Source organism: Schistocerca americana, chromosome 2, assembly GCF_021461395.2.
Source record: "Schistocerca americana isolate TAMUIC-IGC-003095 chromosome 2, iqSchAmer2.1, whole genome shotgun sequence".
Classification (NCBI taxonomy): domain Eukaryota; kingdom Metazoa; phylum Arthropoda; class Insecta; order Orthoptera; family Acrididae; genus Schistocerca; species Schistocerca americana.
This window is the reverse complement of record NC_060120.1, coordinates 472,918,875-472,936,600: the sequence shown is the minus strand read 5'-3', so window position 1 is coordinate 472,936,600 and position 17,726 is coordinate 472,918,875. Positions and strand designations below refer to the sequence as shown.

At 41.9% G+C, this 17,726-nt stretch overlaps 1 protein-coding gene across 2 annotated transcripts in view; it reads right to left on the bottom strand.

The window, feature by feature from the left end:
- LOC124595492 (sorting nexin-14-like) overlaps nt 1–17,726 on the bottom strand; it is a 197,820-nt gene that overhangs the window by 46,270 nt on the left and 133,824 nt on the right. For both annotated transcript variants that reach the window (XM_047134255.1, XM_047134256.1), the window contains one exon: nt 10,827–11,008. In XM_047134255.1, coding sequence (XP_046990211.1) covers nt 10,827–11,008 — 182 coding nt within the window. The remainder of the gene's footprint in view (nt 1–10,826; nt 11,009–17,726) is intronic.

Genomic DNA, 17,726 nt, shown 5'->3' with positions numbered 1-17,726 from the left:
TGCCTGCAAAACGCCTGTGTAGCGCTACATATATTCGACGGCAGAAGTTAGTTGTGGCGGCACCTACCAACATTTTTCAGAACTTCCGCTTACTTTGCACTCGATTCTAAGCTGCAGGCGGTTTTTTGGATTACAAAAACAGGAAAAAAAGTGCGGCTTTGATTCGAGTAAATACGGTATTGGGGAGAGACAAATCAGTAAGTTGACATATTTTGCACATTTTCATTCAATAATGTCATACAGAATAATGTTCCAGTATGACTCATCTTTAAGAAAGAAAGTCTTCATTGGGAAAAAATGTGCTGTGACACTAATATCTTGTAGACTGTATCGGAGTACATTTATTCCCTCATGAAGTTTGTTGTTAATAGCCCACTGCAGGTCAAGAGGAACAATGAGGTATGTAATTACAATACCAGAAGGACAAATGACATTCATTACTCCACATTAAGATTGTCTTTAGCACAGAAAGGGATGCACAATGCTGTAAAAAAATTTTTTTATCATTTACGCAGTGATATAAAACACCTGACAGACAGCAAAGGAAATTTGATAACAAACTGAGAAAGTTTCTCCTTGACAATTCCATCTATTCTGTACAAAAATTTCTGATATGGTAATGTGTAAAAAGAGGTGAGTAGGAATTATCAACCCATTTTTTCTACTTGTAAATTATATGTTCAGAATATAACAGTACATACATATTAATTTGCGATGTGAAATGTATAATGACTTGTTCTGCATCATTAGGATCTATCGTGCAAAATGATCCATGAAGCATGTTACTAACTAACTAGCTAACTAATTAACTCAGAAAATATCCTTGAACAACCTACGAAATTTTGTTAATGTATTTTAGGCTCATTACGTAGATTTTTAAAAGGCTTCTTCATGAATTGAAAGATGAAGTTACAAAGCATAAGTTTTCAAGCAGATGTTGAAGATTTTTGTCTATAAAAACTCTGTCTATTATTTGCACTAATACTTACAGCCCATGTCACTGCAATTTTTGTTACTTTACCATATTAAACTGAATGGATTGTTGTTAATACTATTGTTATACAGTCGCACCAGCAATGTTACATGGTCCAGCCACTCTTATTTGAGTTTTATACAGAATTCCCAAATCACTGACTATTAGTAATCTTACACACACACACACACACACACACACACACACACACAAAACCACCACCACCACAACACCATAATCATAATCATCATCATCATCATCATCATCATCACCATCAACAACAACTCAGTGTATTTACGGTTTTTTGTTTTGCTTCATGTACTGCCATGTTCCAACATAATAAGATAATATTATAAATGTCTCAAAGGGTAAAAAATAAAATAAAAGCAATGAACTTCATATGATATCAATTGCTGACTCGCTTTTTCAAGTCATTTAATCATTCATTCACACATTGTGTTCCATATATCCTACCACGACAGAGATGCAGAATGGATAAAGTTATACACTAACAGGCAGAAGTAGGCAGTGCTAACTTCTGTAAAATATATCAACAGATTATGACTAGTACTAATCTGCTCGTATGACAATTATTGGAATTACTTTTAGATTACTGCAAATATGTATATTAGGAAACAAATTGCTATTTTATTTACTTTTTTTAAGGCACTGCTCCTCTGCTTTCACTACTCAGTTACTGTTTTCACCCAATAATTCAAGCAAAGCATTAACCTTACACAGAACACTATCAGCTGGCTATCTACTGAATGTTCAAGTTCTGTTTAATAGAAATTACATCTAGAAAAAATTACTTTTATTTCTGTCAATGATCACAAAACGTTTGGTCCTGAAACTAATGGTTTTGGTCAGCAATGACCATCTTCACATCTGTTTTACAAGGTGTCCTAATATTCTCCTGAATCCCCCAGGATCACTCTTTTAATCAGCGACAATGTCTCAGCTTTGGAAATTATATTTACATTCTTGAGCCCCACTTTTCCAATAAATTTTTAGAGCAGTGGCTAATGAGATATTCTAACAATGGAAAATCCAGGATGGAATGTAACAATATTATGAGAAGGGAAGTTGCCACTCACCATGTAGCGGAGATGCTGATTCACAGGTAGAAACAACACAAAGACTCTCACAATTAAAGCTTTTGGCCGTAGGCCTTCGTCAACAATAGACACACATACGCACACGTGCATGTGCACATGCACACGCACACTCACGCAAACACAACACACACACGATTGCAGACTCAGGCGGAGGCCTGCGGCCTATGGTCGAAACCACACTGGTTTCAGTTGCCTGAGACTGCAGTCGTGTGTGTGAGTTATGTTGTGTGATTTTGTGTGTGCGCGTATGTGTGTCTATAGCTGACGAAGGTCTATGGCCGAAAGCTTTAATTGTGAGAGTCTTTGTGTTGTGCCTATCTGCGACTCAGCATCTCCGCTATATGGCGAGTGGCAACGTTCCTTCTCATAATAATGAAATATTCTTTTATTCTGTTTTTAAATATCTGGAGATTTTCAATTTCCAATTTGACATCTAACTGCAAACAAATACAGACTTTTCCACAAGAGTATAAAGCTCCATTCTGACCTGTATATGGTGATGCGCAGTATTTATTGTTATTCTAGTATTGCAGCCATGTCTTTTTTATTTCTTTGGAACTGCCCAATATGAATTTTTGTAAGCTCAATGGAAAAATCATGCACATGTTAATATGAGAGAAAGCTAAAGCATTGTATGTGGTAGAGATGCTGGAGGTGGAGGTGGGGGTGGGGGTGGGGGTGGGGGTGGGGGAGATAGACAGGTCAGAAAATAAAACATATAGAAATTGAAAAGGGAGTGAAGAATGGAAACTGAAACTGAAGAAATTAACGTAAATTAAGACCAGGTGGGTGGTGAGAACAAAGGAAATGCTGTAATGCCAGTTCCCACCTGCAGAGTTATGTGGAACTGGTCTCTGGGGGAAGAATCCAGATGGCACTTATGGTGGAGCAGGCACTGAGGTCATGAAAGTCATGTTGTATTACATTTTGTACAACCGGATATTGCGTGTTGCCAGTGTACACCATCAGCCTATGCCCATTCATCGTAACTGATAACTTGGTGGTAGTGATGGCAATGTAAAAAGCTGAACAGAACAGTGCTTACAAAGCATTTGCTATACAACCTATCATTTCACAGGTTGCTCTCCCTCTAATAGTATTACCGTATATACTCGAATAATTCGCACATATTTTTTCCCGAATTTTAGGATGAAAAACTGGGGTGCGCGGATTATTCGAAACATTGTTGGTGCTGCTCCGCCTCCAACAATACATCCCATTATACTATTGCACTGTTGCGGCCTCAGTCTGTGACGCATCAGTAGCACGTTAGGAGTGAAGTATTAACATCTTCAAACTTGTTAATTATGGCTACAAGTTCTCGTTATCACTCGTACACTGCTAAAGAAAAAGTGAAGATTATTGAAGAAGCCGAGAATATTGGAAACCATGCAGCGGGAAGAAAGTACGATGTGAGTGAGAGTCGTATTTGCGACTGGTGAAAAAATAAAACACAGCTTCAAGAAACTAATAGAAATCGCTGGGCATTTCACAACCAAAAAGCGAAGCATCCGGACCTCGAGAAAAGGCTCTGCGATTATGTAGATGAGAAGCGACAATACGGATGCGCAGTGACGAGTGAAATGTGCCAACTTAAAGCATTGTCTTTAGCCAAAGAACTAGGCATTACCAGTTTCAAAGCTAGCCGGGGCTGGGTATCAAGATTTTTCAACCGAAATGGTTTAGGATTCCGGAGGAAAACTACTATCGCTCAGCGGCTTCCAGGTGATTACGAGGAAAAAATAGTGAATTTTCATCATTATGCGATTAATCTGCGCCGTAAACAGTCCTATATATTATTGCAAATTGGTAATGCGGATCAAACGCCAGTCTATTTTGAGATGCCGCTCGACAACACAGTGAAAAGGAAAGGAGAATCCAGCATCATGATACGAACTGGCGGCAGTGAGAAACAAAGATGTACAGTGATGTTGTGTGTAACTGGCGATGGACGAAAGCTACCACCTTAAGTGATATTTAAAAGGAAAACTATTCTGAAAGTATCAGTAAAAGGCATACCAGTATTAGTGAGAGCGAATCCGAAAGGGTGGATGGACAATGAACTTATAATTGACTGGGTGACACATGTTTGGCAATGTCGTCGTCGTCCTTTTTTTGTTATTGTAGGTACACGTAGAGTCCCGGCTGGCAGTGATAATGTTCCCCGCCCGCCCGCCCGTCTAATGGGCCAGCCGGCCAGCTGCACGCCACTGGCCGCCCGCCCGCCAGCTAGCAAGCTGCACGCCGCTGAATCGGTTGAGTTTTAACAATGTATCAACCTGTACAGCAGCATTGCTTCAAACCAGTAGTTGTTATACATACTTTTGAACACATCATAACGTTGGAACAATTTTTTGTAAATAAAACAAATTAAAGCAAAATATATATATATATTTTTCCTCTTCCTCAAAATTTGGGTGCGCGGATTATTCGAGTATATACGCTATATGTCTTGCCATTTACAGAACTGGTATAGGTGGTGGTAGGAGGGTGCATAGTGCGTGTCTTACAGTGGAAACGGTCACAAGGGTAGGGAATTTGAGTGCAGAAGGAGCATAGGATATCATGGAGATGGGGAGGATAGCAAAGAGCTATTCCAGGCCTGCTCGGCAAAATCCCATACAGAATGGACCTCCTTTCCAGGCATCATTTTAGGAATCACAGCCTTGTCGATGTAGCTGATTAACGCTTTTAAAATCAGGGTAATACTGAGTGAGTAACACGAGGTGTACTCTTAAGTTGTTTTTTGGTGGGATCACCAGTACCAGGGCCACCACATCCAATCCTAGTACTGCTGAGCCTTCCCAAAAACAACTTAGGAGTACATCTTTTGTCAATCAGTATTATTTTCATCTTGAATGTACTAATCAGTTACGTCGGCAAGGCTGTGACTTCCTAAAATCATGCCCTGAAATTAGGTCCACTCTGTTCAACATTTTGCCCACAACACCTGGAATAGCTTTTCGTCCCCTTTCCAACCTCTACAATATCCTTATCAGACACTATGCTGTTGTGAAGGTACGTTTACACTGGGATACAAGTATTGCGACATGTATGAGCGACATGTCAATTTGACATGTCACGATACATCACCTCATACAAAAATTCACGGAACTTGTATGCGGACCCTCGAGCTCATACATGTCGCGTATACATTTTGTATATCGCTTTTTGGCCATATACGCGACATGTATGAGCGACATTTGAACTCGCGCATGCACAGTACTATCATTTCCTGTCGTCTTGTCGCATGCCGCTTATTTTGACAATTAGCGCATGCGTAGTACCAGGCTCTTTGGCGGCTGCTTGAGTTTTGGAGGTGCCGACTATCGTTTTGACGTTAATGTATCTGCATAGAACATCAAAAAGTGCCATATGCAACATTATTCTTCGTGTTTGCGAGGCCATTGTGCAAGTTTATTCCAAGAAGTGAAGGTAAAAGTTTTATATATATTAGAGTATGTAATACATTCTATAATTTTTTCATGCATCTGGCACGTATATCAATTTTTTGCTATTATTCCGGCGGCCTCGCGTGATAATGTTGACAACGGATGCCGACAATCGTGTGTGAGACGTTGGCATTAGCAATCGCGCGACAATGCAAATGTTTTGCAATGAAATCTTCGTTTCAAGAGGAATCCACAGTGGCCAAAAAACGGAGTGTTACTGCCAACTGATCCTCTGGTGGAATCGCTTCCCGAAAGTTTGTGTTGGTTGTGGGCACAAGAGGAGCCACAAGTGATAACAAACTGCGGAAATCCTCCATACTCATCCTAATATAATTTCTAAAATATGCGCCATCCTTTAGCGTTAATTCGCGAGAAACTCTCTCTGCCACCATCTACGCTTCCTCCGCCTTTTCTTCCTATCACCTTCCAAAAGAGCAAGTGTACCAGCACATAAAAATGTGAAATCTTCCAAATCGTCGTCGAAAGCTATCGCACAGTGATACATGTCAACCAGTGTAAACGCACGCTCATACATGTATGAGGTTGATACTTGTCAACTCATACAAGTCGCGATACATGTCGCAAAGTCACATATACATGTATCTCATACATGTGCCGATACAAATGGCAGTGTAAACGCACCTTGACAGTGCCACGACATTTAACAGTGCCGCCACGACAGTACGCGCAAACGGCGATAGAGGCGCTCCGCAACTCGGCTGAGCGCGGGAGCGCCACCTAGCTACGAACGGCGCCGGCCGCATGTCACGGCACGGCAGTCGAATAAGAGATACTGAGTTGTTATCATGTAATGAGCTATTGTTTCTAAGTGAGTGTGTTTGAATATCCATGCAATTATTGGTGATTAAAGGTTATAACACTTTTTGGCGACGAGGTCAGATATTTTCACTGCATTGTGGATTTGTGCATTCGTGACGGGGCAGACACGGAACAGCTTATACAAGCGCTCATTGAACAACAAACACAGCTGACGGCTGCTATGCAGGCACAACAAACACAGCTGACGGCTGCTATTCAGGCGTTGTCAACGTCGCTTACTCATAGTCTGTCTTCCTCTTCTCCACCTCCATTCCCTCCTTATGACGAGGCCGCTGAAGATTGGGAGGATTATGAGAAGCATTTGCGTCAACACTTCTTGGCTTTCGGCGTTGTCGACGCTCCTATGTGTAAGTCGTTATTTCTATCTTGGATTTCCCCACGGATCTATCAGCTGCTATCTCAGTTAGCCCCTCTGCGGGAACCAGCCTCTCTGTCCTTCCAAGAAATGTGTGACTTATTGTCTAACTATTCCCGGAAAAACACCCACGTCATTGCCGCCCGTGCGGTGTTCTACCAGTGTCGTAAATAGCCCCATCAATCTTACCAGGCTTGGGCGGCGGAACTACACGGTCTGAGTAGGAAATGTCAGTTTGTCACAGACACTCATCATGAATCTTATGCTGATTCAATGGTTAGGGATGCTATTCTATGGCTTGCGCCTGATAAAGAAGTTCGGCAACGTGCCCTACAACTGCCACACCCATCGTTGTCGGAAGTTCTAACCATCGCTCAATCCTTTGAAGTGTCTCACGCTGCTGGTGCGCAAATAGACGCGTGGTGTGATGTAGGCGCTGTACAGTCAACTTTCGACATGGACAATTTGCCTGTTTCACAGGAGAACGAAGATGTGGCGGCGGTTCACTCGCGTAAACGTCGCGTTGGGCCGCAACGCTCGCAGCGAAAACAGCAACCACAGAAGCAGGTTCGTTCCGCACTTCCTTCTTGTCCACGTTGTTTCGTACAGCATGACAGGGCCGCGTGTCCAAAACGTTGGGCCAAGTGTAATTCATGTAGGAAAAAAGGCCACATTGCTTCTGTGTGTCAGTCCCCTAAAGTTCCTGTCGACGAGGACGAGGCATTGGACATGGATGTTCACTGTGTGCTTTCTCAAACAAATAAGTTGTTTGTTACTGTTCGTGTTCTGGATAAAGACATTTGCATGCAAGTGGACACTGGCCCTGCAGTAACTCTCATTAATTCTCGCACGTATTTGGAGTTGGGCTCCCCTCCCTTGTCTCCAGTTACGCGAAATCTGAGAACTTATAATAAACAGAAAATTCCTATCATTGGCCAGTTTGATGCTTCCACTGCCTACAAGTCTGTTGTTAGGCCCCTCATGTTTTATGTGGTGGATCATGCAGGCACTGAAAACCTGTTCAGTTATGATGCTTTCCAGTTGTTCGGATTCTCCATTGATGATGATGTGCACCTCATACCTGAGGATATTCCGTATCAACAGCTGAATGGATTGTGTTCTGAATTTTTGTCCGTGTTCTCTGCTGGTCTGGGTGTGCCAAGGATTTTGAAGCCCACATTACTCTAAAACCTACAGCTCGCCCTACGTTTTTCAGGGCACGCCCTATTCCGGTGGCGTTGCGTGCACCTGTCAAGGCTGAGATAGGCAGGTTAACAGCTTCAGGGATTCTCCTTCCTGTTACCTCCAGCGAATGGGCATCGCCAATCGTGGTGGTTTCTAAACCAAACGGGAGTCTGCGATTGTGTGGTGATTTTAAAGCCACTGTCAATGCTCAGAGCCTCACTGACACTTATCCTCTTCCCCGTCCTGAGGAGTTATTTACCAAGCTCGCTGGGGGCCAGTTCTTTTCCAAACTTGACTTATCGGAGGTGTACCATCAGTTGCCGTTGGATGCTTCTTCCAAGGAATTTCTTGTCATCAACACTCCTTGTGGGTTGTATCAGTACCAGCGGTTACCATTTGGCGTCGCTAGCGCACCGGCCATTTTTCAGCGGTTTTTGGAACAGCTCACGGCTTCCGTTCCCAGCTGCATAAACTATCTGGATGACATTGTTGTCACGGGGGCCTCCACTGAGAAGCACCTTCGCAATTTGCGTTCACTGTTTCGGATTTTTCCACAGATGACGCTCTGCTGCAATTTCTGAGTTCTTATCGCTTCACGCCTCTGGATGATCGCAACCCTGCATGGCCGCCAACCGCGCACTCTACTGCACTTGCTTCACCCTGTCAGGCCTTGTGCTGTGTCCCCTAGTGCAGGAAAATACTCGGTGGGTGCCGAAGTGTGGGCACGAGGGTATGGATCTCGCCCTAAATGGATTCCAGGGGTGGTCAAGGCTCTTTGCGGGCGCCGGCTTTGTGAAATACGTACGGACGACGGCATGGTTGTTCGCCATTACGACCAGACGCGCCCATGAGTGGAGGCCACGCCGGTGCCACCGCCCCTTCCTTCGCCTCCACCAGCCCGAGAAGCCAGTCCTGTCGCTGCTGCCGATCTACCGTACGTGTTGATGCAGCTGACATCGCTACCGCTTCCGAGTACGCCAGAACCGGTCCCAGTCACGACGCTGCCTTCTCCGGGACCCATCTCGCTGAAGCACACCCCCAGGTCCACAACACCTATGGATGCTGCTCCGGAGTTTTCACCCATCATCTCGGGGCCTCACAAGAGGCCATGGATGTCTCCGCACTGTCCATGTCTCCAAGGAAGTGAGTGTTTGTTCGTTTTTTTTTTAAGGGGGGGAAAAGTGTTGTGACAGTGCCACGACATTTAACAGTGCCGCCACGACAGTACGCGCAAACGGCGATAGAGGTGCTCCGCAACTCGGCTGAGCACGGGAGCGCCACCTAGCTATGAATGGCGCCGGCCGCAAGTCACGGCACGGCAGTCGAATAAGAGATATTGAGTTGTTATCATGTAACGAGAATATTGGTGATTGAAGGTTATAACATATGCTCCCTCTGCACCCATTTCCTACGCTCTACGCATCCTCCTACCATTGCCTATACGAGCCCTGTAACTGGCAAAACATATACTATCAAAAGGAGAGCCACCTGTAAATGACACACCATGTACCAGTCATTATGCAAGCACTGTTCAGCTTTTTACATTGGCATGATTACCACCAAGTTATCGATTAGCATGAATGGGCATAGGCTGAGGGTATACGCTTGCAACAAACAAAATCGTGTTGAAGAGCATATTCTACAACAAGACAGTCATGACCTTGGTGTCTGTTTCTCCGTAAGTGCCATCTGGATTCTTCCCCCAAACACCAGTTTCTCATAACTCTGCAGGTGGGAACCAGTATTACAACATGCCCTTGGTTCTCACCACCCACCTGGCCTTAACCTTGGTTCTCACCTGGCCTTAATTTACGTTAATACTTCCATCTCAGCATTCCATTCTTCACTTCCTTTTAGTTTTCTACAGCTTTTCGCCTCCCACTCCTGCCTCCCCCTCCCCAACCTGTACCACATACAATGTACTTAGCTTTCCGCTCTTATTAAATCGTATATGATTTTTTGTCAGTAATCTTTGTATTGCGTATTTCCCTATCTTCCACCTTTAAGCTCTCCAATTTTTAAATCTTGTCCATTGCAGTCTTTCGTCTTTCCTTCTCATCCTGTCTAGTATGTCTCCTTGAACTGGTTCTGGAAGATTTTTCCAAAGTCTCCCCATTTCCTAAACTTGACCAGACCTTTTCCTTCAACCCTCTTCCTTCCCCGTCGACCCTTCTGCCAAAGAAGTAGCTACCGGCTCTGAAAGTTTGCAAATTTCTGTACCTTTATATGTGTGTTCTCCTCTTGCTGCTTGGTCGGTAGATCTTACATATATTTCCTAAGATTCTTTGAAATAGTTTGACTACCTGAAAAGTAATGTTACAACTCAGAAGATTGTGTCTTCACTTTTTGTCAAGCTTTCTAAAAGATCAATGACAACATCTTATTTTCGACGTGTCACCTTCGGCCCCCTCATTCCTTCACTTCTTTCTTACGATGCCATGTATCTCACACAGAATAGTGCTTATTTCAGCAAACTATAAAATGCACTCAATCTCCATCAGAGGAATATGACAGACCACTTGGAGTTGCACAATTCACTTCGTACATAAACTGATATAACATTTAAATTTTGTGAGGTGAAGAGCAATACATCTTTTGAGAGTCCACCAATAATTACTACTTTTTATTTACTTGTCTGACAATCAGCACTTCATTGTAAAGATGAGGAGTGGTCTGTCATTTCAAATACCATTCATCTCTGAGTTTATGGATTTTATTTGACGAGCCAATGGCAGAAGAGAACAAATGTGTGTCACAGCACATGAAAAAGATGTGAGCAGTATGAATAAATATAGCTAGTTTTGTATATATTCAACAGCAAAGTGGCAGTGAATCAAGTATATAACACAATGACCTTAAGTTACACTTCACAAATCACATTAAATGCAAATACAGCAACTTACGAAGATAGAGCACACAGTCATAGAATCCTTGAATAGGCAATGCACTTCCACCCATTCCTGCCCCTGCCAGAGCAAATAGTGGTTGATGACGGTCTAACCCAAAGTTGTCCCCAAATACAGGATGAGTGAGACAACGTACTTTCTGAGGCTCTTTAGCATTAACATCTTTCCATTCGTACTTGCTGAAACAGGAAATACAGGCTTACACAATGTCAATCGAAAAAGCTTACTAATTTCATTTAACACTCAATAAATTAAGACTTGGGTGAATGAAACACACACAAAATACATCAAATATGTAACCAAAGCTACTTATTCTTCAAAAGAAAGTAACAAATATGATACTTTTATCTTCTTTTAGAAAGAGGCATGTTTAAGAACTGATTTCCAACTTGCATTTTGTTGTTGCAGTGTTCCATCAGAAGGCTGGTTTGATGGAGCTCTTCACACTAGTCTATCCTGAGCAAACCTCTTCACCTCTGCAGAACTACTGCAACCCACATCTATTTGAACCTCTTTACTACAGTCAAGCCTTTATGCCTGTCTGCAATTTTTTCCACTCAAACTGCCTTCCATTACCAAATTGATAATTGCTTGATGCTCCAGAGTATATCCTATTACCTAGTACTTTTTTTTAGTCCAACTGTGTCATAGATTTCTTTTCTCCTTAAGATTGATTCAGTACTTCCTCATTAATGATTCATTCTCCCCACTGAATCTTCAGAATACTTTTGTAGCATCACATTTCAAAAGCTTCTATTCTCTTCATGCCTGAACTGCTTATTGCCCATGTTTCACTTCTGTGCAAGGCTAAACACCACACAAATACCTTCAGAAAAGACTACCTAACACTTAAATTTATATTTGATGTTGACAAATTTCTCTTTTCAGGAATCATCTTTTGCCATTGCCAGTCTACATTTTATATCTGCTCTAGTTTCGTCATTGCCTGTTATTTTTTAGTCTAATTTCCTCAGTGCTATCTAATTTGATCGGAGTACATTCAATAACCCTTGTTTTTCTTTTGCGGATGTTCACCTTTAATCTGTTTTCAATACACTAATCACTCTAATGGTATTTTGCCTGTTTTACTTAACTTGTATGCCAGGTGGAATAGTTTTGTTATGGCCTGCTCTCTCAAGGATCTCAATAATTCTGAGGAAATGTCACCTTCTCTGGGAACCTTGTCTCCACTTACATCTTTTGTCACCCTGTCAAATTCTTCCCACAGTATCGTATCTCACATCTCGTTTTCACCTACTTTCTCTTCTCTTTCTATAATATTGCCTTCACGTTTGTTTCCCTTATACAGACATTCCATATTTCCATATATTCCTTCTACATGAAGATCAGATTGAAAGAAAGTATGGTGAGATAAAGGAAATTATTCAGATAGTTAAGGGAGATAAAAATTTAATTGTCATGGGTGACCAGAATCCAGCAATAGGAATATGAAGAGATGGAAAAGTACTAGGAGAACATGGACGAGAGGAAGGAATGACGTATGAAGCTGTCTCATAGAATTTTGCACAGAGCATAATTTAATCATTGCTAACACTTGGATTGAGAATCATGAAAGGAGACTGTATACTTTAAAGAAACCAGATGAATTTCGAAGGTTACAGACTGATTATATGTACAATGGTAAGACACACATTTCAAAATCAGATTTTATACGGTAAGACATTTCAAGAGGTATATATATATAAGACCATAAATATTGGTTATGAATTGCAGACTGAACTGAAGAAATTGCAAAAATGTAGAATAATAAGGAGATGGGATCTGGATAAATTGAAGGAACCAAAGGTCGTTGATAGTTTAAGAGGAATCATCAGGCAATGTTGGATTGAAACCGGGGGAAAAAACTACAATAGACAATGAATGGATAGCTTTGGGAGATGAAATACAAAAGGCAGCAGAGGATAACACAGGTAAAATGATAAAGCCTGGTAGACATCCTGGATAAAAATGGAGATACTGAATTAATTTGATGAAAGGAGAAAATATAAAATTGCTTCAAATGAAGCAGATAAAACGGAATACACATGTCTAAAAAATGAGACCGATGGGAAGTGTTATGCAACTTTCTGAATATCAACAAATTTTATGGCAAGATAGTATTAATCAAAAAAGGAAAGTTGGAAGGTGGAAGGAATATTTAGAGTGCCTCTACAAGGATTATGAACTTTAAGACAATATTATACAAATGGAACAGGAATAGATGAAGATAATGTGGAATATATGATAACTGCGAGAAGAATTTGACAGAACACTGAAACACCTAAACAGTACAAAGTCCCTGGGATAGGTATATTTTCATGGAATTATTGAGATGTTTGGGAGTGCTAGCCACGACAAAACTACTCCACCTAGAGTGCAAGATGTATGAGATGGGTGAAATGTGCTCAAATTTCACGGAGAATGTAATAATTCCAATTCTTAAGAAGGCACGTGTTGACAGGTGGACTACTACCGAACCATACATTTCATAAGTCATGATTACAAAATGTTGATACTAATTATCTAGAGAAGAATGGAAAAACTGATAGAAGTCAACCTCGGGAAAAATCAGTTTGGATTCCTGAGAAACAGAGGAACACACAAAGCAACACTGATCCCATGACTTATTTTAGAAGACAGTTTATGGAAAGACAAACCTACATTTATAGCATCTATAGATTGCTAAAAACCTTTTGCCAAGCCCACAATCTGAAATTTAAAAAGTAGCAGGGATAAAATAGAGGGAGAGGAAAGTTATTTACAACTTGTACAGAAACCAGACCACAGTTATAGATGTCATAGGACATGAAATGGAAGGGAGTGATTAAGGGGTAGTCTATCCCCAATGTTATTCACTCTAAATATTGAGCAGGCTGCAAAGGTAACCAAGAAGAAATTTAGAAAGAAAATGAGAATAAATAAAAACTTTAAGGTTTGTTGATGATAGTGTAATTGTATCAGTGATGGCAAAGGTTTTGAAATGTCAATTGAACAGAATGGATAGTGTCTTGAAAGAAAATAAGATGAACAGCAGTAAAACAAGGGTAATAGTGTGTCATTATTATCATCATCACCACCACCACCATCTTGCGCATGTTCCATGGCTCGCAATGCTCCTCGCTTCCTACATTCCACTTTCTCCAATCATGCTAGTCTCCTTCTTGCAGTCCTCTGGCATCCATTGTACCCCGGACCTCTGATTCCATCTCCTTCTAGGTTGTCAAAACATTCTTTTGTCTGCTGGTGTCCACTGCCACATTTTCTTTGGCCAGAGGTTGCTGTCCATCCTTTCTAGATGTCCATACCATTTCAGACATTTCACCTCTATGGTGAAATTGATTTAAATCACAGGTGATGCTGAGGTAATTAAATTAGGAAATGAGAAACTAATAGTTGTAGATACGTTCTGCTACTTGGGCAATAAAATATCTGATTGTGACCAAAGTAGAGGGGATGTAAAATGCAGACTAGCAATAGCAACAAAAGCACTCCTGGAAAAGAGGAATTTGTCATTATCTAATATCAGTTTAAATGTTAGGAAGTCTTTTCTGAAGGTATTTGTCTGATACATAGCACCGTGCAGAAATGAAATGTGGACAACAAGCAGCACAGACAAGAAGAGAATAGAAGCTTTTGAAATGCGGTGCTATAGAAGAATATTGTATCCAGAATGAGATTTTCACTCTGCAGCGGAGTGTGCGCTGATACGAAACTTCCTGGCAGATTAAAACTGTGTGCCCGACCGAGACTCGAACTCGGGACCTTTGCCTTTCGCGGGCAAGTGCTCTACCAACTGAGCTACCGAAGCACGACTCACGCCCGGTACTCACAGCTTTACTTCTGCCAGTATCTCGTCTCCTACCTTCCAAACTTTACAGAAGCTCTCCTGCGAGAGCACTTGCCCGCGACAGGCGAAGGTCCCGAGTTCGAGTCTCGGTCGGGCACACAGTTTTAATCTGCCAGGAAGTTTCGTATCAGCGCACACTCCGCTGCAGAGTGAAAATCTCATTCTGGAAACATCCCCCAGGCTGTGGCTAAGCCATGTCTCCGCTGTATCCTTTCTTTCAGGAGTGCTAGTTCTGCATGGTTCGCAGGAGAGCTTCTGTAAAGTTTGGAAGGTAGGAGACGAGATACTGGCAGAAGTAAAGCTGTGAGTACCGGGCGTGAGTCGTGCTTCGGTAGCTCAGTTGGTAGAGCACTTGCCCGCGAAAGGCAAAGGTCCCGAGTTCGAGTCTCAGTCGGGCACACAGTTTCAATCTGCCAGGAAGTTTCGTATCAGCGCACACTCCGCTGCAGAGTGAAAATCTCATTCTGGAAACATCCCCCAGGCTGTGGCTAAGCCATGTCTCCGCTGTATCCTTTCTTTCAGGAGTGCTAGTTCTGCATGGTTCGCAGGAGAGCTTCTGTAAAGTTTGGAAGGTAGGAGACGAGATACTGGCAGAAGTAAAGCTGTGAGTACCGGGCGTGAGTCGTGCTTCGGTAGCTCAGATGGTAGAGCACTTGCCCGCGAAAGGCAAAGGTCCCGAGTTCGAGTCTTGGTCGGGCACACAGTTTTAATCTGCCAGGAAGTTTCGTATCAGCGCACACTCCGCTGCAGAGTGAAAATCTCATTCTGGAAAAATCCCCCAGGCTGTGGCTAAGCCATGTCTCCGCTGTATCCTTTCTTTCAGGAGTGCTAGTTCTGCATGGTATGCAGGAGAGCTTCTGTAAAGTTTGGAAGGTAGGAGACGAGATACTGGCAGAAGTAAAGCTGTGAGTACCGGGCGTGAGTCGTGCTTCGGTAGCTCAGTTGGTAGAGCACTTGCCCGCGAAAGGCAAAGGTCCCGAGTTCGAGTCTCGGTCGGGCACACAGTTTTAATCTGCCAGGAAGTTTCGTATCAGCGCACACTCCGCTGCAGAGTGAAAATCTCATTCTGGAAACATCCCCCAGGCTGTGGCTAAGCCATGTCTCCGCTGTATCCTTTCTTTCAGGAGTGCTAGTTCTGCATGGTTCGCAGGAGAGCTTCTGTAAAGTTTGGAAGGTAGGAGACGAGATACTGGCAGAAGTAAAGCTGTGAGTACCGGGCGCGAGTCGTGCTTCGGTAGCTCAGTTGGTAGAGCACTTGCCCGCGAAAGGCAAAGGTCCCGAGTTCGAGTCTCGGTCAGGCACACAGTTTTAATCTGCCAGGAAGTTAAGAATATTGTAGATTAAATCTTTAATTTTGTTTTCAATTGATAGTACGGTAAGCATTTGTAACATCTTGATGTGTGATACTACTGTTAGACAAGTACGGAAGTAATAAAATGGGGAAGAGGGCAACACACACCTGAGAGAGATAGAGAGAGAGAGAGAGAGAGAGAGAGAGAGAGATGCTGCAGATATTAACTTTCTGTCTGCCATAATAGTAATCAATGTAATCAAATGTGCTTTCATTACTAATGAAGACTGTAATGCAAAAGAAAGAAATCTTCATCCCTGAACAGAATCTTTTATTAGAATTATTCATCTTTGTGCAAGTATGGAAGTTATTAGTTTAGTAGAGCAACGGCGATATCTGTAATTTGTATGTGGTCAAGAGGAATGCTTGCCGTACATCTGGGATTAGCCCAGTAAGTCTTCGTTTTTTTTTTTAGTTCTGTCTGGGGTTGTAAAAATGTCCAAGGTTTGAAAATTTTATTACTAATGAGGTTCTCTCTCTCTCTCTCTCTCTCTCTCTCTCTCTCTCTCTCTCTCTCCCCCCCCCCCCCCCCCATCCTCCCCTTCTTCTTCTTTTTAATTATCTTCGATCTATATGTTCGACAGCACATTTTGAAACATTCTCTTATGGCCTCCCCCCACCCTGCGCCCTTTAGCTGACCTAGAAGCAAGCACTGACTCAACAAGGACACACAGCTAATGATCCTTCCACAACTTTTCACCTGGTCATTTCGCAACACAACATTGACAACGTGTTTATCTCGTTCCCGTGTGTGAGGTATCTCATCTACACGTTTCTCGCCATTTTATCTCTATTTGACTTTTGTTTCATCACTTAGCAATGTATAAAAGAAAGTGTTTGCTTAATGTCAAAATGCAACAGGAAAACAAATTTTTGAAACTGTGTAATGACAGTAACAATGAATGTGTTTACTGCACACTATGTACCAGAGAATTTTCTGTAGTACATAAAGGAAAGGATGAAATTAACTACCACGTCGAAACAGCTGAGATCTTTTTAAGACTAAAGACGAGAATAACAATGATCTGGAGTGTGCTGCTAAAGAGTCTACATTTTCGTAGCATACTGTTAGGAATGAACACCACTTCTGAAAACAGTCACATCTAGTGATAAATACACTGACTAAATAAAATTAATAATTCAGTAAAATGTTTTAACTAATTTCAAAAGTGTGCCCTGACTGGATTATTAAATTAAAAACAATGATTCAATCAGGGCTTTTAGAAAAATCACAGGATGAACGCTGGTAGCAGATTTATAAAGCAAACAGGATAGTCAGAAAATTTTTGTCTTCCTTGAATATACTCCTACAGCACTGAATCTTGTTTTCCATAAACCAAGCAAGGGTACAACTGAAAAGAAGCAAGGGGTTGGATAACTCACGGGATTAAACAATATTGTGCTAGGAAGAGAGACCTTCCTTATTCAGAGGACATGGTATAGTGAACTGTTGAAATTCCATTACTACCAGTATCATAAGAGCCTACAATCTGTCATTAAAAATAAAACTTATTCACTATGTTCCAAATATAAAACATCCAAGAATAAAACAAAAGCATTCTGAACTCTATTAAAAAAACAAATGAACAAAAACAGTAATTCAAATGGAATTGAGTACAAATGGTCACCCAAAAGAAATTGGTGCCCCGGAAAGCATCTCTGGCAGAAATGGTAAAGCATTCAAAACACTGGTGATGAA